The sequence below is a fragment of the Rhinolophus sinicus genome, linkage group LG07 (genome assembly GCF_036562045.2).
Source record: "Rhinolophus sinicus isolate RSC01 linkage group LG07, ASM3656204v1, whole genome shotgun sequence".
Classification (NCBI taxonomy): Eukaryota; Metazoa; Chordata; class Mammalia; order Chiroptera; family Rhinolophidae; genus Rhinolophus; species Rhinolophus sinicus.
This window is the reverse complement of record NC_133757.1, coordinates 63,138,366-63,160,716: the sequence shown is the minus strand read 5'-3', so window position 1 is coordinate 63,160,716 and position 22,351 is coordinate 63,138,366. Positions and strand designations below refer to the sequence as shown.

Genomic DNA, 22,351 nt, shown 5'->3' with positions numbered 1-22,351 from the left:
AAGTGGGTCGGGAGGCAAATGGGACACTGAGACAGGTTCTCCTTTGCTGGCCACACTTCCTGAGCCCTGTGGAGGTGCTAGCTGCCAGGGCTAGACAGGCCCCTCCCAAGGCCCAAAACCAGCAGGGGAGACAGCTGTGCCCCCCATACGTGAGCCGCTGGGAAGGGCATTGCTATAACCTGAAATGTTCGTGTCCCCACACACACATGCTTATGTTGAAACATAACCCTCAGTATGATAGTATTTGGGAGGTGATTCAGTCACGAGGGTGGAGCCCTCATGGATGGGATTAGTGCCCTTATAAAAGACACCCCAGAAAGCTCCCTGGTCCCTTCCACCAGGTGAAATTATAATAAGAAGACAGCCATTTAGAAAACAGGGAGTGGGGTCTTCCCCAGACACTGAATCTGCCAGCACCTTGATCTTGGACTTCTCAGCCTCCAGAACTGTGAGAAATAACTAAATGTTGTTTATTAAGCACCCAGTCTATCGTATTTTTGTTATAGCAGCCTGAACAGTCCAAGACGGATGTGCTGCCATCAGGAACCCAGTGCTCTGGGAGTGGCCAAGGGCTGTGGTTGCTGAGGCACTGGCCAATATGCTCTCTCAGTCCCTGTTCTTGGCATGAAGCATTTGGATCTAACGCCCAGGCTGCCAAAGCCCAGCCTACCTTGGTGATCGAAGGATTTCCACAAGATGAGAAAAGAAGGAGAGCTCCAGGTTGTCTGCAGCATTCATCCAGAGCTGGAAGACAACAAATACACAGCGAAACCAAGACATGTGTGAAAACGGGTTTCCAGGCAGTGTGAGCACATAGGATGCTAGATGGGGTAACTTCGGCTTGGAGTCACAACCACAATTTACCACCTATGGAATCACACCAAACCTCTTCTTTGTTTGTTTTTTTGTTTGTTTTTTTTTGTCTTTTTCTTCTAATTTTTCTCATGTAAGATCTCACTGAGAATCTGATTGGCCTAGCTAATTCTGTCATGCTGGGAACACATCTTAGGGTAATCAGTTTATTAAGTGGCTAGTCTCATCTACCCTCTGAAACATCAAATCATGTTATCTGCTGGGTCTGTAGGCATATAGTCATATGGTCTTCATAGACTTTTCCCTGAATTAGGGATATGGATGGAAAACTTATAAACATGGTATAACTTCTCAGATATTCCCTATCAATCAGTACCTCATCCTAGCTGCCCATCAAAGCAGAACCTAATACGAAGACTTGCATGCAGATTGTTTGTTCAGGGAATGACCTGCAAGGGACGGGTGTGCTGGACAAAGGGAGTGACACAGAGAAGACAGAAAAGCCACTGCAAATATGTGGTATGGTGTCGGCCATTGCTACGGGTGAGAAGATGCTCCGTCACCTGAGAACTTTTGAGCTGCTGAATGAAATGTGTCTCAGTACTGCCTGCTTTAGGGAGGAAGAGAAGAAGTGTTTATCTATCTTCTCCCTCTTGTCATGGTTGGCTCTGTGGGCATCAACTTCCCACTTTTGACTTGTACATACTTGTATGTCAGTGCAGATCAGGTTCTGCAGGTGTCCCTTGCCACAAGGTCAGAAGTAGGGTTTCCAGACGGGAATTCCCACCCACTCTCAGGAACCCCTTTTGCTTTCCCATTCCTGAATCCCGAGAAAAGTCGGGAACGGGAAAGTGAAAAAAACTCCTGAGAATGGGCGGGAACTCCTGCCCGGAAACCCTAGTCAGAAGAACCCCAGACAGAGATGGAGAGGTATACCGCACAGGCCAGGATGAGGCATTTAATGATCACACCTGTGCACAGTTGTTTGGGAATGTGACCGAGATGGCTTGCAGAGAAGAAAATAGCTATTGTATCTCCTGTCTCTTTTTTAACTGCTACTCCTTTAGTGAGCCCACTTCAATTCTTGCATAGAATGTTTTAATCTACCTTCCAGTTTACCCAGTTCCCATCTATTTACTATATCATCTCCAAAATAATCTGATGATATTATTACAGTTATTAATGCCATTTTGTTTATACTTCTTAAAAAATCCATATTCTTTTAGAAAACAAAATTCCCATATTTGTAAGGCTTCAAACAAACGTAAGATATTTTATTCGCCTGCCTCTTGCTCTCTGTGCCTGTTTCTCTTCCCAGACTTGCCTACTAATCTGGATTCAAACGTTTGTGCCAGGGTTACTTCCTCTGCAAAATCAGACCCAGCTTCTTCTGATATCTTCTGTGCCCCAACGGCAAATGCTACATTATGACAAAGTCATCTGTCTTGCCATGAGAGCACAAACTCCTTCTAAGGACCAGATAGTATTTCCTTAGGCACTGCTAGGTCCTGGTACCATGTCAGACCAAATCTCTTGACAGCTAGAATGTAGGGAGCTCCTTCCCCGAGGTGGGAGGTGGCGGGAGCTCAAACACCACTCCTCTCCTCCCCGTCTCTCCTGCTACCTGGCACTTCATCGTGGGTCTAGAGTCCAAACAAGGATACCTGCGCTCACCAGTATCTGCCCGGCCCTGAGCCCTGCAGTGGTGTGTACACACACTAAATGCATCTCATCCTGCAAGGCAAATGCCAGTGTTCCTGCTTTAGAGATGAGAAAATAGAGGCTGAGACAGACCAATTGAGTGACGGGTTCCGTTCACTACCAGCAAGCTGTAAAACTGAAATTTAAAGCTGGGTCTCACCTTTCTGGTTTTATGCTAGAACGACACACCCAGTTTGTGCCTGCAGCACTTTCTTCATGAAAGCTGCAGCACAGCCCACGTTCCCTTCTCCTGCACAGCAGAACTGTGAGTGACACAGGTGTGAGATGCATTGAGCTTCCGAGAGAGAAGGTTGTCACTCGGGTTGTCTTAATTCATAGTAAACAAAATGCAGCTGCTCGCTACCCTCTGGGCCAAGCTGATGAGCCTTCATGTCTGGTTTCTACTTCCCTGTAAAGAGCTTTACTATTTCTTACCTCTAAATGCTGACATTTCCTAAGGCCCAAATTGAGAAAGTTCAGACATGAGATTATAATAGTGCATTCATACAGCAGCAAAGAGCTCACATTTACAAATGATACCATTTGCTGGAGGTAAGAAGTGCCACGCAAAGCCCTACAATATTTTATTTGCATTTAGTAGGTGAGAAGAGTAAGGCTCAGAGAGAGGCTAAGTAACTTGCCTGGCATCCCACATTTATAATATTATTGGCAGAGACTGGCTTCAAAGCCTGGCCTGTCTAACCAGGGAACCCATTCTCTTGCCTCCTCCCTGTGTTCCCCAACATGCATCTCCTGCAGACAGTGACCCACAGGGTCAAAAATCAACCTCACTTGAACAAAACAGGGGGCTATGACTCCACGCTCTTGCTTACGAGGAAAGCAGAAGAGCCTCGGTGGACCCAAGTTTGTCAGGAGGCCCGTGAAGGCAGAGAGCATCCCTGTCTAATGCCCAGGACCAAGCATCACACCTGCCACATGGTGGGCACTTCATAAGAATCCATTAATTGTTTTTAAGAGCGAATGCAAAGAAAGTCAAGGTAAAAATCAGTGGATTGCTCTTCAGCCAGAAACAGGCTGACAGATTTTTAGCCCCTGTAAGCACAGCCACGTGTCAGTACACACAGAGATAGGGCAGCTGCCATGTAGAAATGCTGGTGTGGGCTGATGTGCTTCCAGTGGGGTTAGGGGTACGCAGTCATGGCCCCTCGAGATACACGCTAGTAGGACGCCAAGAGCTCTGCATACTTGGAACACTCATTCATGAAGGCAGTTACTGAACAAATGATATGCCAGGTTCAATGCTGGGAGCTGGAAAACCTGAGAAAGTAAGACATGAACCTACCAGTCTAGACTGCTGCTGTGTCCCTTCCCCTTCCCCCAGAAGCATACCCCCCATTTCCTTGGCAGAGCATTAGGACAGTAAGAAGTTGCCACAGTACATTTGAGGCTGCCTAATTCTCTTAGAAATTGGTTTACATGATACCATGTATCTGAATTTTGGAAAACATAGATAATGGAATCTGTTGTTTGTTACCCTGTCACATAACCCCTGTACTAAGGACTGCATCCCCATGACAGTTTTTATAACTGGCAACGTGTATTTTTTAATCCCTTCACCTTTTTCACCCATCTCCCAACCCCCTCCCAGCTGGCATCCATCAATTCGTTCTCTGTATCTATTAGTTTGTTTCTGTTTTGTTTGTTCATTTACTCTGCTTTTCAGATTCCACAAAGAGATGCGATCACCCTTTTTCCACTGCTTCCTCCTCCTCGTCCTACAATCATACTCAAATCTCCTGTCTTAAGTCCTGAAACTTCCTCCCCTCTACTTTCTTCTTTCTTCTTTTCTTCTTCCAAAGCCTGCTGACTGGCTTTGCTTCCATCCTCCTCTCCACTCTTGACCTCACTTCTTATTGCATTATTTACTCTTCATGAGGCCTGTCAGTGAACTCGAAATACAATACTCCTATATACTATACATCGCTGCCCTTATTTTACTTGACAGTGGCAGGCATTTGGGGAACTTTTCTTCTTTGAAATTCTCTCTCCTCCTAATCTTTAATATTTGTTTTATTTTATTTCGTTTTGCTTTTTTAACTTCTGGTTTCTTGGTTGCTTGCTTTCTTAACCCCAGCTTTAAAAGCACCAGCTCACCTGAGGAAATCGTTTACTTGGGGAGGGTGTGAGGTAGCGCCCACAGCCACTCCAGGAGCAGGCAGTGGGAGGACGTGGGCTCCTGCACAGGTAAGCCCTGGGCCAGGCTGGTGACAGGTAAGCCTTGGAGCCAAGCTGCCTAGCACGGACACAGCGTTCTGGAAGAAGCATGTCATCTTGCTTGCCAGTGCCGCAAGGCCATTTACGCACACCTCTTTCCCTCCTGTGCACAGGCAGCCCATACGCCAAGCTATGCTGGCTTCCTTCACAATCCTTTCAACTGTTTTCTGGTCCAGGTCCAGCATGATCATTCTGGCCTGGTTCAATTGGCTAAAAATTGAGTCAGGATTTTTATAGCTATATTTATGAACAAGATTGGGCCATACTTTTTCATTTCCCATTCTGTTCTTTTTTTTTTTTTTTTGGTTCTGGTATCAAGATTAGGTCCTAAACTAAGCTGGGAGTGCTCCCTTTTTAGTTTCCTAGAAGACTTTATAAGGCTGGGATGGCCTATTTCCTGACTGGTAGAATTTCCCTACAGAGGCCCAGGCCTGGACTTTTCTTGTGGATGTTGTTTGTTCGTGAGATTTGAAACCTGTGATTCCACGTATTTACGTAGATGGTTATGGGACCATTTTAGTTTTTTTACTTCTTTTTGAGTGAGTTTTGGAAACTGAAATTTTCTTAGAGATTATTCAAATGAGCTAAGTGTTCACATTTATTGGCGCAAATGTGCTGATCCTATTTTCTTGTTACCCTTCTCATTGCTCAGTCCTACATGGTTCTTCTTCCCTTTCCTTTCCTAATACGATTTAGTGATGCCTCCTGCCTTTTTTTCCTGACCGATCTCAGCAGGTTTGTCCTGTTAGAACCAGTTATTCGCCTTGTTGATCTTTTCTATGTTACTTTCTTTCCAATTTAAATAATTCATGTTCTCATCTTTATTTTTCCTTGCTTCTTGCTTGGAATTTTGTTGTTGTTGTTGTTTGGGGTTTTTTTGTTTTTGTTTTGTGGGGTTTTTTTTGGCATTCTAACTTCTCAATCTGAAGCCTCTGTTCGTTAATTTAAAATGTTCTCCCTCCTAATATACACATTGATGACTATTAATTTTCCTCTATGTCCAGCTTTCAGTAGCCTCCCCGCAGTGTTTTGACATACAGTATTTTCCTTGTCATTCAATCCTAACTCACTTCTAGTTTGAATTATGATCCTCATTGATCCTCTTCCTTATCTCACTGCCTTTGCCGCAATCCACATTTCAAAATCTTCTGCCTGGATTTCTACGACAATCTCATGATCTATCCTCCTGCCTGGGGCTCTTGCCACCTAAGTAATAGACCAAATATCAAGTTCTAATACGTCATTCTTTAGTTAACATTCTTACGTATCAGCAGTTTAGAAAAATGTATCACCAATCTAAAATTTGTACATAAAGCCTTTATTCTAATCATTCAACTCTGATCATTCATACTAAGGATTTTTTTTTTTTAAGTGGGGAACTGTACGCATAGAAGTACTGTGGATAACAGCATTCATCCTAACAGCATAGAGAACTAATCTAAGAATTTGGCAATAGTGGAATGGTGCAGAAACCAGGAACAACACAGATTATTATTCTGACCTCAGAACAATGCTTGTAAAAGTCTGTAATCCAACTTTAAAAATGTTTACGTTATGTGGGAAAAGGCAGGACTAACGGTACCTATACTAAGATCATGACTGTGATAAAATATATATATAATAGCACAGAAAGTACAAAAAAGGATGCAGTCAAGGTGACAAACAGCTGCCTAAGGGTCAGAAATAGGCGTTTCTATGCCCACCCCACTTTTCTCTAATTTAAAACATTCTGTAATAAGCATGTATTATTTTTAATTTAAAAAACAGTTTTTAAAGTACTTCCATGGATCCCAGTACATTTTGGCTAAAATGCATGCCCTGCAGCTTAGCGCCTTCAGCCCACCTTATCTCCTTCCCCCTCCAGCCTCATGTCTATTTGCAACAGTCTCCCTGCAGGTACCCTCCAGGCCACTTGCTCTCAGTCCCTGTGGTTTCTCTCATCCCTACGTGTGTGCAAACAGCATGCACTGTACCTGGCATGTCCCCTCTGGGTGCCCTGCACCACACTTAGCCCCAGAATCCCCGATCCATAAAGCTGAACTGACTGTGCTCTCACTCCCACTCCCCAGATGCCCTGTGCCTGCCTCACTGACATCCAGCACATTGTAGTGTCACCTATGTCGTGTCCCAGGCCCAGGCAGCTGTGTAGAGGGGTTGCGTCCTGGTTATCACATGTGCTCTGAACACCACCCGTGCCCGACCCCAGTGGGCACTCGGCAAATGATGTTCTGTGAATGGATCTATCCACCTAAAGTTTTGGCAAAACTCCTCACTTAGCCTCAGGAGTGCCCTCAGCATCTCTTAGTCATCTCTTTAAAGGAGCATTTGTGAACAGCGAAGCACCATCCAAAGGAATTGGGGTGTATTTTTTAAAACCCTTATATACAAATGGTAGGCTACAGTTCTAAAATCCTATGCCAGATACTATTGGGTTTGACCCACACACCAGCTTCTGAGGGGGAGAAGATGGTCTCCATTACATGCTTGAGAAGACTAGAACTCAGAGAAATCAAGAGACTTGCCCAAGGCTACACAGCTTATTGGTGGTAGGATTTCATTATAAATTGGGAGCTCTGGACTCTGGGCTCCAAAGCCTTGAAGGTTCTTTCCCCCTTCACAACCACCATAACTATTGAAGAAGCTGACCTGCTGGGTTTAGAGAAAGCTCCAGACTTTCTTTAGCATCACATACTCCTTTATCTCCAATTTACCTCAAAATTGCAGAGGACGTGCTGGAAGACGCCAACGTTGGTGATGGCAGATGACCCGAAGCTCAGCTCTGCAGTGCCAGCGATGGAAAGAATCAGCTGAAACACTCGATGGTTTAGCAGCGAGGTCTTTTTCCTCAGCAGAAACGCCATTATCTGCATAGGTTAGAACACAGAGCAGTTTCCTCATAAATGCATCTTTAGGACTCTTTCTCCTTCACCTGCTCATTCCTCCCTCTGCTCATTCCTTCCTCTGCTCTCCGGTGCTACCTCTTTCATTCCTATGTTCTCAGAAGAAAAACATACGCCAACTCTGTGGCTGCTTCCCCACTGGGGTCCCCTTTTCTGTACTTACGTGACTTGAACTCTCACTAGGGGTCCCCTGCTCCTTCCTGAATCTCTTCCCTTGTTTCCAGAATGCCACTCTCTCTGTCCTGGTTTCCTCCTGTTTCTGATGCTCTTTCTCATTTTCCTCACTGGATCCTAGATCCATAAATGTTGCTGTATCAGCAGGAAGCCACCAACTACCCAGAAACCCAGTTACACACATCACTACAGGTTGCAAACCACCAGATGTGCCATTCTACTGTGCCAGGTCCTAGGAAACTTGCAACATGCAGGCATCCCTACCAGAATGGAGGCACTGGGATTCCAGTGGTCCACACCTATCTCAGAGACTAGTAAGATACAGCACTTCTGGCCTCATGTCTCTGTTGACCTCAGTCACACAAAAGTCAAGATGCGCAGCCATCCATTGGCCTCTGGGTTCTTATCCACCTCATCTGGATTCTCAACTCAGCTCACCCACAGCTCAGTTCCCCGTGTCTGCATTTGACACAATCCACTCTTTCTCCCCATCCTATCAGACATGCTCTTTCAATGCGCCATTGGGAAGTCAGGCTTGGTGTTATGGACTGAATGTTTGCATCCTCCCAAAGCCTGTATGTTGAAGCCTTACCCCCCAATGTGATGGTATTTGGAGAGGGGTCCTTTGGGATGTAGTTAGGATTAGACGAGGTCAGGACAGCGGAGCCCTCATGAATGGGATTAGTGCTCTTATAAGAGTCACAAGAGAGCTGGCTTCCTCTCTCTGCTCTCTGCCATGTGAGGATCCAATGAGAAGTTGGCCGTCTGCAATACAGAACGTGGCCCTCACCCAACCTGATCATGCTGGTACTCTGACCTTGAACTTTCCAGAATGGTGAGAAAATTACTTTTTGTTGTTTATGAGCTCCCTAGTCTATGGTTTTCTGTTACAGAGGCCCAAACTGACTAAGAACATTGTGATCAGCAAATACTCAGTATCTTCTCAGATCGTTCTGGTCTGTTCTTTGACATATCTGAAATCTGATGACTCTTTCCTTCCCCACCAGGGCATAATTAGGATGGCTGAAAGTTGCTTAGAAAAGCCACACTCAGGCTAGCTGCTTCCACTTCACATTAATAGTGTCAAATGTCAAATTAGTATTCAGTTTGGCCTGACAGTCCAACTCTGTTTGTCTAGTGAGCTGGTTTTCCTGGTTCTAAAGACAATGATGTCATCTCTTCTTCCTCCTCCCACCTTCCTTCCCTTCCACCACCCAACCTCATACTCTGCTGAGAAGATAGAAACCATCAGACAAGAACATTCTCACCTTCTCAAAACCATATCAATAAATGCCTGCATTGCATTCCTTCCTCTCACAAGCAAGGTCTCCATCTACCTGGCCTTTAGACTTCACCCTCACCTTCTCAAGGGCACTCTTCCTTGAGATAACTCTTCTATCCAAGCTTCATCCTTCTCTCTTTGTCACTTCCTTCCACCAACAAATATGCTCTAGTATTTCTCATCTTACAAATACCCTTCCCTTGACCCCTAGTTCTTCTAGCTCTGACTCCACTTTGCTACTCCTCTCCATAAGCAAACTTCTGGCGCACTCTGCCTCCACGGTCCTCATTTCACGGTCTTTCTTCAACCCTCCTCAGTTGGCTGCTGTCTCCCCTGTCCACCTGTCTCAGAAAAGTCACCAGTGACTTCCAGGTGTCAAATCCAATGGAAACACCTCTGTCCTTAGTTTGCTTTATATTTGTCAGCATTTAGCATTGTTTGACCACACTGGCCTTCTCAAAACACATTCTTTTTTTCAGATTCTTTGACAAATTTCTTTAGTTTCTCCTCCCTTTTTCTTCTCAATCTCCTTTGTTAGGTTTTAATAATATTTCCAATCTTTATGTGGTTAGCTCCTTGTTTCTTCCTCTTTAATCCTCTTCTCTATTCTCTCTACTCCTTCTCTTTGATGATTTTATCAATTTCCTTGGATTAAATAGCATCATGATGGTACTGATGACTCTCATATTTATACCTCCAGCCTAGCTTGCCCCTCTGAGCTTGAGCCATCTGTCCCACTTGATATTTCACCTTTGATGTCTCACAGACATGTCAGACCTAGTCAGTTCAAATATCTTCCTTCCTTCCCGTCTGCACTCTGGCACACAGCACCACCGATTTCCTGTGCTGTCCGCCCACACTGCTCGTAAGGATCCCAAGTCTCCCCAGGTCAGGAATGCACTCTCCCATCAGACTGGCTTCTAGCGCAGTCTCCTGCGCAAATATCACCCCTCTGACTCATTGACCCATTGTCCGCACTGGTGCCAAAGGTCATTCTAAAGCATCAATCACTCCACTTCCCTGTTCCAAGACTTCCTATGATTACTCATTATTTCCAAGATAAACATCCATGCTCCTTGAAGTGGCAGATTTCTGGTCCTTCCCCCTCTCTCCATCCAGGCTTGCTGTGTAATGACTCACACTTATCCTTTCTTCCTGGTCATGAGGAAGAACCTCTACTGGATCCCTCACATGTGTTTATGTAAGTCTGGAACACTATCCTCCTTCTTTACCATGCTATGAAAATCCATCTTATAAAATTCAGCTGGATGTCACCAGGTCTGAGAAAAGATGATAAATAAGCTTGATAGAAATAACAGATAGAAAGGTTTATGCTCTCATTATGCTGTCACATCCAATCAGTAAACCAGCAAATGAATACAGAATAAAAGTCTAAAAAATTGATCAAATTCACTCCAAGCAAGCTGTTTCATTAAAGACCCTTGTTATCATACTCTGATTCATTCCACAAATCTTTACTAAACACCTACTGTCTACCACGTGACCTTAGGGTGCAGCAATGAACAAGCAGACCAGTCTTGCCCTTATGGAGCACAGTGTAGTGGGCAAAACACACCACAGGCATATGTAGATCATGCCAATGGGCATGCAGCTTATGAGGAAAAAAGAAGCAAGGAAAGGTATCTAGAAACAGATGAGGTAGGATGGGGGCTCTATTTCATAAAGAGTCAGGGAAGACAAATAATAATGGTACTCTTGTTTGTTTACTTAAACCTGGCATTTCCCACCTCCCCTACCACTGCCCAGCCTCACTTGACTTTCCATGAAGACATAAATATTTTAAATGTTTCTTTTCTAAGCCATAAGAAGAGTTTTTAAATTTCCTTCTTCTGCGACCATGTGTACAGATATAATAAATCCCCAATCTGATGTGTTCTTTCCTCAGACAAAGTATTTGAGAGTCTTTGTCCATCTGTCCATCCCATTAGATAGTTTTGTAAACTGAATGTTTATGTCCCCTCAAAATTCATATGTTTGAACCTAATCCCCACTATGGTGGTATTAGGAGGTAGGGCCTTTGGGAAGTGATTAGGTCATGAGGGCAGAATCTTTAGTGGGATCAGTGCCCTTACAAAGGAGACTCCAGCGAGCTCCCTCCCCTCTTCCATCTTGTGAGGACACAGCAAAAGCGCAGCTGTCTATGGACCAGGAAGCTGGTTCTCACCAGACACCAAATTGGCCAGCACGTTGATCTTGGACTTCCCGGACTATAGAACTGTGAGAAACAACTTTCTGTTGCTTATAAGCCATACAGTCTATGGTGTTTCTGTTACAGCAGCCTGAACAAACTAAGAAAGACAGTAAGTTCCATAGAGGGAGGGACTACACCCGTATTGTTCGTCTGTATCCCTGAGTCCTAGACAGTGCCTGGCTCTTGGGCGGTGCTGTCAATACGAGCTGAGGAAATAGATCCATGGGCATCTCTTTCTACAAACGCAGCCAACCCAGTCCTCTGGTCCTCCTCCAACTGACTTTCTTTTTACTGAAGCTCTTTTTGACGCCCCTCCCCACAGCTGATGCTGGACCCTTTGCAAGTCTGCAGCATGTTATCTTTCTCAAAGCACTGGGTTCATGCGATGAGCAGTCGCTGAGAACTCACGACATGCCAGGCCCTGCACTTGGCAGTGAGGACACAGTGGGGAATACAAGAGGATCCTGGCTCTCTACAGAACACAGAGTTTCTGGGAAGGTGGCTGGATAACCACCGAGTCAGAGTGTGGTGGTTCTGGAAGAGAAGCTTAGGCACTTACAGCATTTAATCGATACTAAAAATACCTTGGTATTTGTCTTATATTGTCCTTCTTGATACATCCGTGAGAGCAGGAACTGCTTTGTACCTTTTTGGAAATGCTCACAATAATTGTTAAAATCCCTAGCAGCAGATAGCTAAGTGCTGAATTGGGATAAATCCCACTACAGCTGCCTTTAACAATATAATAAATAAATAAAATTTAAATTAAAAACTTTTATATACCAAATCTCCAATTCTTGAATTTGAATATAAACCTAGACATACCCGTTCAATTATTACCAAAATATTTACTGTCTCTGGTCTCAGTGATACACTGGCAACAATGTTACACAGGCATTTACACGGTGACAGTCTAGTGGAGATGAGCAGAGATCCTTACAGCGCCGTGCGAGGGCGTCTGCACAGTGCCGCTGGAGGCCACGACGGCCACACACTCAGCCCAGGGGCTGCGGAGATAGCCCCCTTGCCGTGTGAGCTTGACCTGGGGAGATAAGAAGGACTGTGCCTGGGGAGGAGAGGGAGATGGCACTTCAAGCGCAGGGCACAGGTACCCCAAGTAACACAGTGTGTTTAGCTCTCCGTAACTATGCAGGATTTGGGAAGGCAGCAGTGTAGGGTGGGGGATGTTGGCTGGGCAGTAGGAGGGGCTGAAGGACAGGCTGGTGGCCAGTTCTGAAAGGCCCTGAGAAACTAATCCAAGAAGTCTGGGATATTATATCAGTGGGATGCCTCTGAAGAGTCTGTACAGGGAAGAGGTATTATCAGGTCTGTAATGCAGCACTGTGACTGGTGTTAGTGGGCTGCTAGGGAGCGGCAGGAGGAAGGGGCCACTGTCCAGTCCTCCAGGCGAGAGAGGGTGTGTCTGAAGTGACACCACACTGCTTTCTTCTGCTCAGACCCTGACTCGGGGGCCAAAAGGACAGGGATGCTTTCTCCCAGAATCCCCTGCACCAGCAGGAACCACTACAGCATTTGTGCCCCTGACCTTGTCTAGACTTTGACCTGAGGTCCACCCCTGGTGATTCCTTTCATGGCCACCTCCCAGCCATGCAAGAAGGTACTCCAGGGCAGTGACAATCTCATCTGACTTAGTGGATAGTAAGTAGCAGTAACACTCCCAGTGAACACAGACAGAGCAGGCACTCTGAGCAGGTATTCTTCTAAGCACACAGCATGTATTAACTCACTTAATCATCACCACCCTACACAGTAGATACTATTATGAGTCCCATTTTACACATGGGAGAACTAAGGCACAGGCAGATTAAGGGCTGAAGATGGCTAATATGTGCAGAGCATTTCTCCTGGGCCAGATGTAATTCTAAGCCCTCCACCTGTATTAAATCATCTAGTCCTCACTGCACCCCATGATACGAGAGGCAGGAGAATCCATGTGATGCTGATGGGGAAACGGGGGCAGAGAGTAACTCATCCAGAAGTAAACAGAGAGTTAGAGGAAGAGGCAGGATTCATACTAAGCACTCTGGCTCCATGGCCCAGCCTCTTAGCCATCATGCTAGACATGGTGGAGGACCACAAATGCTTCTTGAATTCATTAGTGAAAGGTGCTGGTAGCCAGACAGGTGCGCATGCCCAGTCCCCATCCAGATCACAGTCCTTCCCTGGTTGGCTGTCACCTAGCTCTCTGCTTTGGACTGAGTCTCCAGGGCCTCAGGACCCAGGGGCTTTAGGCTTCCCTTCTCCAGAACTCACCGTGGAGGGACTGCCTCCCGCAGCCAGAGAGGCTCCTCTCTGCGCCTCGGGACAGCAGCCCCTTGGGGAGCTGCAGACTCAGGTGGGAGGGTGGGATTACCTGGTACCCCAAGATGTGCTGCATCAGGCGGTCACACATGGCATTGCTGGTGAGAATCAACTGCAGGACTTTCACAGCCGCGTACATGGTGTGGTCATCTGTCGCCAAGGAAATGAGGCCCAGGACGATGGCAGGCCCACCAATGAAGTCCAGGCTGCTGGCAGCAGGGCTGGAGTGGAACACCCTTACCCCTGTGTGGGACAAAGGGGCATTCCATCAGCAGTCACAGCCTCACTGCTATGAAAAGTCCCTGGCAGCAGGCATGCTGGGGTGAATGAGCTGCCAGAGCCACTCTCCCCTCACAGCAGAGGAGCCTGCACTCGTGGGACAGGCTGGGAGGAAGTGTAGGGGGCTTTGAAAGTCTTGGGTCTCTGAGAAATCCTGTTCTGTCCCTTTCTGAGTCACCAGCAGTCAGAAACAGCCCAGGGGATTTCAGACTGCCGCCCTCTGCCTCAGTCCAGAGTGCCCGGTGAGCCAGATGTGTTAGGTACCATCGAGCCTCAGTCTGCTGAGTGCTCTGACAGCTGCTGGCTCTGGTCTGCTCTCTGGGTCCTGTGGGGTTGGGTCTTTGCTTCACTCCTCCACAACTACAAGGCAACTGACAGTCACTGGCTATTGTTTTCACTCCAACAACCACAACTAGAGCCTCTGCACAAAGATTCCACTGTGCTCACTAGATGGGCCCCGTTGTGCATAGATGAGCCCGATTAGTAGCTGAGTTCACTACCAACTGTCAGATACAGCGAGGTGTACTGACCTCATGTACTTTAGGAGGCCAACTCTCTGGCAAGGTTAACTTGCTAACTCTTGCCCTCACCATCCAGGCTTCCTAACAGGCTCTGTCCTGCCTGCCACTCAGAATTACAGGCTGCACAAGTGGTGACAGCCACAAGCCCTTTTTCCCAAATAGCAGTAAAGGTTCATGGCCTGACTTACCTAAATGGCCCACAGCCACGGCTCCAATGGTTCGAAGAGAACCTGAGAGATGCCCGGCACAATTTCTTAGCAGGAACACAGGCATGGCATTGTCACGGGATGAAATGTTCATCTAGGGAAATTAGTAACAATTAGTCCTAAGGAACTGTCCTGGAAAGGAAAAGGTCTTGTTCACAGACTCCTGGAAGACAGGCACCCCAAGGCCTGGCCCATGGCTGGCACTCTGCAAATGAATACTAACTGAACCAAAGTCAGGAGGACTGAAGCCAAAATTCAGGTTTTCGTGTACTGCCTCCCAGGTTGTGGCTTAATCAAGGGAGCGGCTTCAGTTATACAACTGGGCCACTGGTGTCATACATGCTCAGAGTAAGGAGCTAACGGGGGCAAGAAGGACCCTAGGGGACGTAGAGGTGAAACAGTGCCATGAAGGCCAGGGTCGCCTGCTTCCCAGGCTAGGGTCATCCCTCCTCTGAAAGCCCCAGCTTTACTGGTTTCAGAGGGCAGGAAACAGGAATCCTGGCCTCCTCCGTCAGAAGAAACTCTGCTGGTCAAACACTTCTTTGGTGCTCAATAGGACCTAATCCCTGACCCCTCCTCCACAGTAAAGGGAGGTGGCCCTCTATCTGTGAAGGTGGAGAGAATATAACACACCAGCCCAAATTTATCAGCAGTGAGCCAAAGAGCTCTTTATGCAGGAATTAGGAAATAGTAAATCTAATGGCTTCTACATCTAGAAACGTATCTGTTTGCTCTTTTGCAAATTTGTTATTTAAAATAAAGAACAATTCACAGAATATTGCAGTGTGTGTTGCGTGTGTATGGGTGGAGGGTATCGGTAGCACCCAGAGAAAGGAAGCTCCACTATGTTCTCAGTGTCACGAAGGCTTTAAATATTCAATTTGTTCTTGCTCTACTGTGAAGAATGAAGAGCACCTACTTTTTTCTCTGAGCAATTACAAATAAAATTTTAGTCTTGAGGGAAGCGTATAGATGGGGAGTCAGAATATGTTAACAAACGGAGTGGGAAGCACTCTTGTGTACGTCTGTCTATACACATGCAAACATGAATTAGTGTTCACTTCATAATTGAAAGCTGAAGCAAGCCATGAAATCGGGACTCCAAAAGGGGGCATAGGTGAAGTTAGAAGGCGTACCTCTTTGGCAATCAGGCGGCTGTCCACCTCATTGTACGTGTTTCTGATGTTCGCAACACTCGTGGTGGAGGAGCTGGCTACGTGAAGGCCAAAGGCAACCCTTTCCTCTGCAACCAGGGACACGGCTTCTGCACCAGGCTCCTCTCCTGAAATAGCGTATCTTCAATCACTTCCACTCTCACTCTACAGAGAAGGAACTGAATCCTCACAAGAGAAAATATCTACAGCTACATGGCAAAGTAATCATTGAGAGCAAGCTTGTATCTCGTTTTATTTTATATTTGTATGCGTCAAATGTTGTTACGTTGTATGTTCCTATGTTGTGTATTCATGTGTCTCACGTTGTGCCCTCACCTGTGCTTCTGACATGTATAAAAAATAGTGGAGCGATCTCACAATATTAACCATACTATAAAATAAAGGCATTCCAGGCGTGAAATTACTAAGCTTGAAGCGTCTACCTACTCCCAAAACCAAAATGCTAAGTGATAAGAAAGCTGACTTATAAAGAAGGAAAGGGGCTGTGCCTGAAGGTCCGAGGATGTTCAGCGAGCTGCACCTCCCACTTGGAATTCGCACCCTGACCCCTGCGTCAAGGAGAGCCGCATGTGTGACTCGCGAAGCACGGTGAGAATGGAGAGAAACTTTGGCTCACACGTTGCTCTGGCCCAAGCCATTTGCCAGAGGAAATGAAGTTGGAGGAAGACATGGGGCCTAGAGACAAAAGCACTCCCCAGCGCTTAGTTGCTCTCCACCACGCACAAAACTTCTGTAGGTAGAGTCATTTATCGTTCTTCCCAGATGGGAGCTGACCCCCTGAACTTGACAGAGCACAGAGAACAGCGCTCCTGCTTGAACAGCCAGCAATCAATAATGAAAATGTGGAGGTTTTGTCTGCCTGTTTAATAATTGAAGACAACAGTATGTTTTAGTTAAAAAGCTTCTTCATTAAAAGGAATGCAACTTATTTATCTCATTCTCTTCTCTTTCTTTGCTGATGGTGTGACCCACCCACTCTCCTCCATTATGAGCTTTGGAGTTGAAATATGAAGGAGACTGTCATTTTCTTTCTTGTGACATATTCTGTAGGGTTGTAAATATATGACAATCCAATTACAAAGGTCTTCCCTAAGGACTGACCCATGCTGAGTTTATTCTTTATAAATAAATGGGTGCCTATTTTTAAATAATATCAGCAAGATTACTATAAATCAAAACACTCCATACCTTGGGCATACACAGCTTGGAAATTTCCACAGTATCTTGGGCCAAGTTTGTTAATAACTTCCAGAGTTTCCACTGAGATGGCTTCTTCGAAGAGGTATGTAGGGCCAAGACGCCATATTAATGATGACTTTTGTTTCCAAATCCGAGGCGTAGCAATATATCCATAAACATCCACAAATGATGATGGATCCATTGAGAGGAAAGGTCCTGGCAAGGCCTGCATGTACAACATCTGTTAAAATGAAAAGGATGGGAGGTGGTTAACTTCAGAATTAATTAAATAAATACACATGGATATAAAATGATGTACCTTTTTCTTCTCTCAAAGTAAAAACGTATTTTATATAAAAACATTAAAAACATAACTCTTAAAGCTGAGAAACAGTGCAGCAAAACAGTTTATAAAATGCTGGTGGAGGTATAAAAGTGACACTGTGCCTTTGGAAACAAATTTGAAAAGAAATATTGAGAGCCAATGTTTGTCTCAGATATTCCACTAAGAACCTAAATGTCTAGTATTGGTATATTAATTTTTATGTGCTAAAAATAATGACAAACATACAGATTGGAAGGAACGAAATAAAACTCTATCTGCAAATGACATGTCCATGTAGAAAATTCCAAGGAATCTAACACACACACACACACACACACACACACACACACACACACACATTCCTAGAACTAGTAAGATCACAGGATATATGATCAACACACCAAAATTAATTGCATTCTATAGACTAACAATGAACATGCAGAAACTAAAATTAAAAACACTATCATTTACTATTTCTCAAAAGAAAGTGAAATAATAAAACATGTATAAGATCTATATACTGAAAATTCCAACAGGATGATAAAAGAAATCAAAGAAGACTTATATAAATGAAGAGAACTACAATGTTCCTGGATAGTAAAGATATCATTTCTCAACATAGTTAACTCTGTCGTTTCTCCCTAAAATGATCTATAGGTTTAATGCAATTCCTATCAAAATCTCAGATGGTTTTTGCAGACAAGCAAACTAATTCTAAAATGTACAGGGGAAGACACAGGCCCTAGAATAGCTTAAACAAGTATCTTAACAAATCGCTTAATTTTTTTTGTTTTTGTGAAAGAAAAATTAAGTTGGAGGTACCACTCTATCCAATATTAAGGTGTACTATATAGCTACAATAATTAAGAGAGTGTGATGTTGTTATGGGGATAGTCACATAGATCACTGGAAGAAAAGAGAAAATCAGGAAATAAACTTATACAAATATGCCCAACTGATTTATGACAAGGGTTGAATAGCAATTCAATGGAGGAAGGATAGTGTCTTTAACAGCGGTGCGGGAGCAAAAAAATAAACTGTGACCTAAACCTCACACCTTAAGCAAAAACTAATGCATAACTGATCACAAATTCAAATGTGAAATTTAAAACTAGAAATAAAAAATTTAAAGCATAGAAGAAAATCTTCAGGATCTAGGACTAGGCAAATTCTTAGACTAGAAACTGAAAGCATTACCCATAAGAGAAAAAACTGATAAGTTATACTTCATCAAATTAAAACTTTGGGTCTGCAAAATCCGATGTGAGACAGGATAAAAAACAAACAAACTATAGATTAGGAAAAATTATTTGCAAATTACATATTTGACAAAGAACTAGTATGTAGAATATATAGAAAAACCCTAAAACCTAATATAAAAAATAGACAAACCATTAGAAAATGGGCAAAGACAGGAACAGACATCACCGAAGAAGATATAAAAGATGGCAAATAAACACATGAGAAAATGCTCAGTCTCGTGAGCCATTAAGGAAATGCAAATTGAAAACACTAGGTATCACTATACCTATCAGAAAGGCTAGTTAAAAACTAGTGACAACACCAAATGAAGAGAAGCTGGATCACTCACTCATCGCTGGTGGAAATGTAAAATGATACAGTCACTCTGGAAAATAATTTGGAAGTTCTTAAACCTGTAACTATCGTAGGACCCAGCAACTGGACCTTCAGGGAAATGAAGACGTAGGAATACACACAAAAACCTATACACAAATGTTCATAGCAACTTTATTTGCCATAGCCCAAAACTGGAAACAGCCTAGATGTCCTTCAGTGGTTAGGTATTCACACCATGAAATACTACTAAGCAATAAAAAGAAATAAACTATTGACACATGAGACAACTTGGATGGATTTCTAGAGAATTACGCTGAACGAAAAAGCTAATCCTAAAAGATCATATACTGTACGATTCTATAGATTTAACACTGTGAAATGACAAAAGTTTAGATTAATGGTTGCCAAGATTAGGGACGGGGATAGGTGAGGGGGTGTGGGTGGAAGGCGGCTATAGTTACATCTTTTATGTAACACTTTTATGGCACACTTGTGATGGAAACATTCTGTTTCTTGGCAGTAGTTGTGGATGCAGGAAACTATGCATATGATAAAATTGTATGACACTAAATACACACACAAATACGAGTAAAACTAGGAAATTTTAATAAATTGGTAGATTATACCTATGTCAACATTTTGGTTGTGATATTGTTCTATAGTTTTGTAAGATGTTACCATTGGGGAAAACTGGGTAAAATTATACAAGATTACTCTCTTTTCTTTCTTATAACTACATTTTAACCTACAATTATCTCAAAAAAAATTTCAGTAAAATAAAAGAAAAATAGTTAAGAGATTTTCACAACTAAAAAGTGATCATTTCAAAGCCCGTGTGGACAACTTTTAAAAATAATAGTATAAGTTAACTAAGTAGTATACAACATTTTCTGTACAATGAAGTCACAACTACTTTTTTTAAGGGGAAAAAAATCTGACAGAAACTACAAACTATGGTAAGATGGAATGTGATCATTTTTCTACTTTTCTCTATTTTTCAGTTATTTCAAAAAATGTTTATATTATTTTTATAAAGACTATAAAATCACTATAGACATTAATATGCATATAAACACATATTTTCTCAGTGAGAGCTCATATGATTTCAGAAATATTTTTTCCCTACCAATTAAATGAGATTTTCAAATAAAAACAAAGCAAGCTTTCAAACACCAGCCCTGCCTGGACCACAGCCCCCAGTGCTTGCTGCCTTCTGCCATTCTCCCAGGCAGAGACTTCTCTCTCTCCCACACTGAAGCTCTGCCCCACCCCTCCCATCCAGCTTGCCCCTTTTCTTCCCAAATTCCTACTGCATTCACCACACCATTTAGATTGATTTATAAACTTAATGTGTTTCAAATTACTCTCACATCATTTTGCTCAATTCGGAATGTTAAAATAATCCCCACCTTTCTAAATTTAACTTATCTTCCCTTGGAAATAAAAACAAAGTCTGTGACATTTGAGAACAGTCGTTAAGCAGGGTTGTCCCCAACACAAGCTGTCCCATCTGGTCCTGGCCCGGATGTCTGCATCTAAACACAGGCCTGTCTGTGCATCCCACTGACTGACCCTGAACCAACCTGTTGAGATCATCTTGGAAAGTCAATTCTGTCAGCCTTGGCCCTTGGCCATTCTCCATGGTATATTTTGGCATGTTTGGCATATCCTATGATATCACACCACTCCCAACTTCCCTGCTGACTGACTCGCGCTGATTCTGTGAGGTCAGAAGTTTATTCATGTACCAATTCACTCAACTACACTATCATCCAGTCCATGTTACTCTTTGTGGCTGTAAATTCAGCGCAATTCACCAAGTGTTTATTGCATGCTTACTAGGTGTGAGCCCCTGGCTAGGTGCAAGCAAGATCCAGATAGCAACAGGACATGTCTCTTAGCCTCAAGATGTGTGAACTATTTCACAGAATACCAACCTATTCTGTGAAACAAGACAGAATAACAACATATCTGTGAAAAAAGATTTTTTGAAAGCCCATCTGTAAGCATACCTGAGCAGATAAAACAAAGACACTGAGACCACGAAGGGGACTACACTTCCCATCCTGGCTAATGTAACTATTTCTTCTTCTCCAGTGACAGCTCTAGCCCTGCTCCATTCTTCCGACTTCCTGGGTAAAAATTCTAAACATACACAGACACCAAATTGCCTCTCATTCTGGCAGCATCCAATTCAGAACAGACTGACTTTATTTCTTTGAACACTTCCCAAAATCAGCTAAGATAAGCCCAAATCCTATAGAAGCCCCTCTTAAATCCTTGTTGCCCCCTGGAGTACAGAGTCTCTTGCTACAGCAAGCTTAATAACTCTAACTTTTGTTTGGTACTATATCCATACTCCTGGAAGTATTTGGCTGGTGGGTGTGAACAATTCCCAACACCAAAAATAGTACCTACCACATAGTAGGTGCTCAACAAATATTTAATGATAAAGAGGGGAGGGAGGAACCAGTATTGTTAATGACTGGAGAAAAAACGTTAACTTTATGTTTTAGAGGACCGGCTTTTCTTATGCTCCTAACAAGTCTTTCTGGTTACCAGTGCCTCTTTTATGACAGTTTTACCAAAGGATAACATCAAATCCATCTCTAGGTGTTCTAAAGAATTTAGGTTGTTCTAACCTAATGATTCTCAACCTGGGTGATTTTGCCCCCCAGGGTAAATTTGGAAATGTCTGGAGATAATCTTTGATGTCCCAAATGGGGAGAGGGGAACGATATGGCATTTTGGTGGAGGAGGCACAAATATTACTGTCTTCTTATACATGAAATAGGCCCCCACAATAAAATTATCCACCCCCAAATGACAATACTGTTAAAATTGAGAAACCCTATTAATGTAAGATCTCCATTCTGGCTGCACATTAGAATCACCCGGGAAATTTCGACATCATTAACAAATTATCCCACCCTCAGACGTTCTGCTATAATTGATGTGGGGTGCAGTCTGTGCACGAAAACTTGAAAGTCTTCCGAGGTGATTCTAGAATGCAGCCTAGGTTAAGATGCTCTTCCAGACTCTGCCCTCTGTGGTCTTGGTCTTCTGGGCCCTTCCTTCTTTGGTTTCTTCAGGGACCTCTGACAGTCACTACTGGAGCAGGGCCGTAATCTCCCAGCTTTCTCTCCCTTATCCCTCAGGACCTCAGGTGTCTCTCCATGATGCTTCGTCCAACTATTTCTTCTCATTCCATTGCCTTCTCTAAGCAGGGGACCATCTTTTCCTCACCATTCTTGCTCTAAATCTGGCAAGATGTGTTGGTGTCTTTGCAAACTCCAGCGTTTTGCTCCGAAGTGTAGTGTGCAGATCAGCTACATTAAACTCACCAGGAAGCCTCTTAGAAAAGCAGAACCTTAGCCAACCCCATTCAGACCTACCTGGGGTCTTCGTATCTTAAGATGTGAGAAGTCTTACTTGGTTCACTCCGACAT

General features: G+C 43.9%; 1 protein-coding gene across 4 annotated transcripts in view; it reads right to left on the bottom strand.

The window, feature by feature from the left end:
- Nucleotides 1–22,351, bottom strand: part of WDFY4 (WDFY family member 4) — a 324,112-nt gene that overhangs the window by 184,170 nt on the left and 117,591 nt on the right. For all 4 annotated transcript variants that reach the window (XM_074337248.1, XM_074337250.1, XM_019730128.2 and 1 more), the window contains 6 exons: nt 17,009–17,240; nt 15,782–15,927; nt 14,628–14,739; nt 13,692–13,882; nt 7,461–7,613; nt 671–744 (listed from right to left, as the gene is read on the bottom strand). In XM_074337248.1, the coding sequence (XP_074193349.1) occupies nt 671–744; nt 7,461–7,613; nt 13,692–13,882; nt 14,628–14,739; nt 15,782–15,927; nt 17,009–17,240 (908 nt within the window). The remainder of the gene's footprint in view (nt 1–670; nt 745–7,460; nt 7,614–13,691; nt 13,883–14,627; nt 14,740–15,781; nt 15,928–17,008; nt 17,241–22,351) is intronic.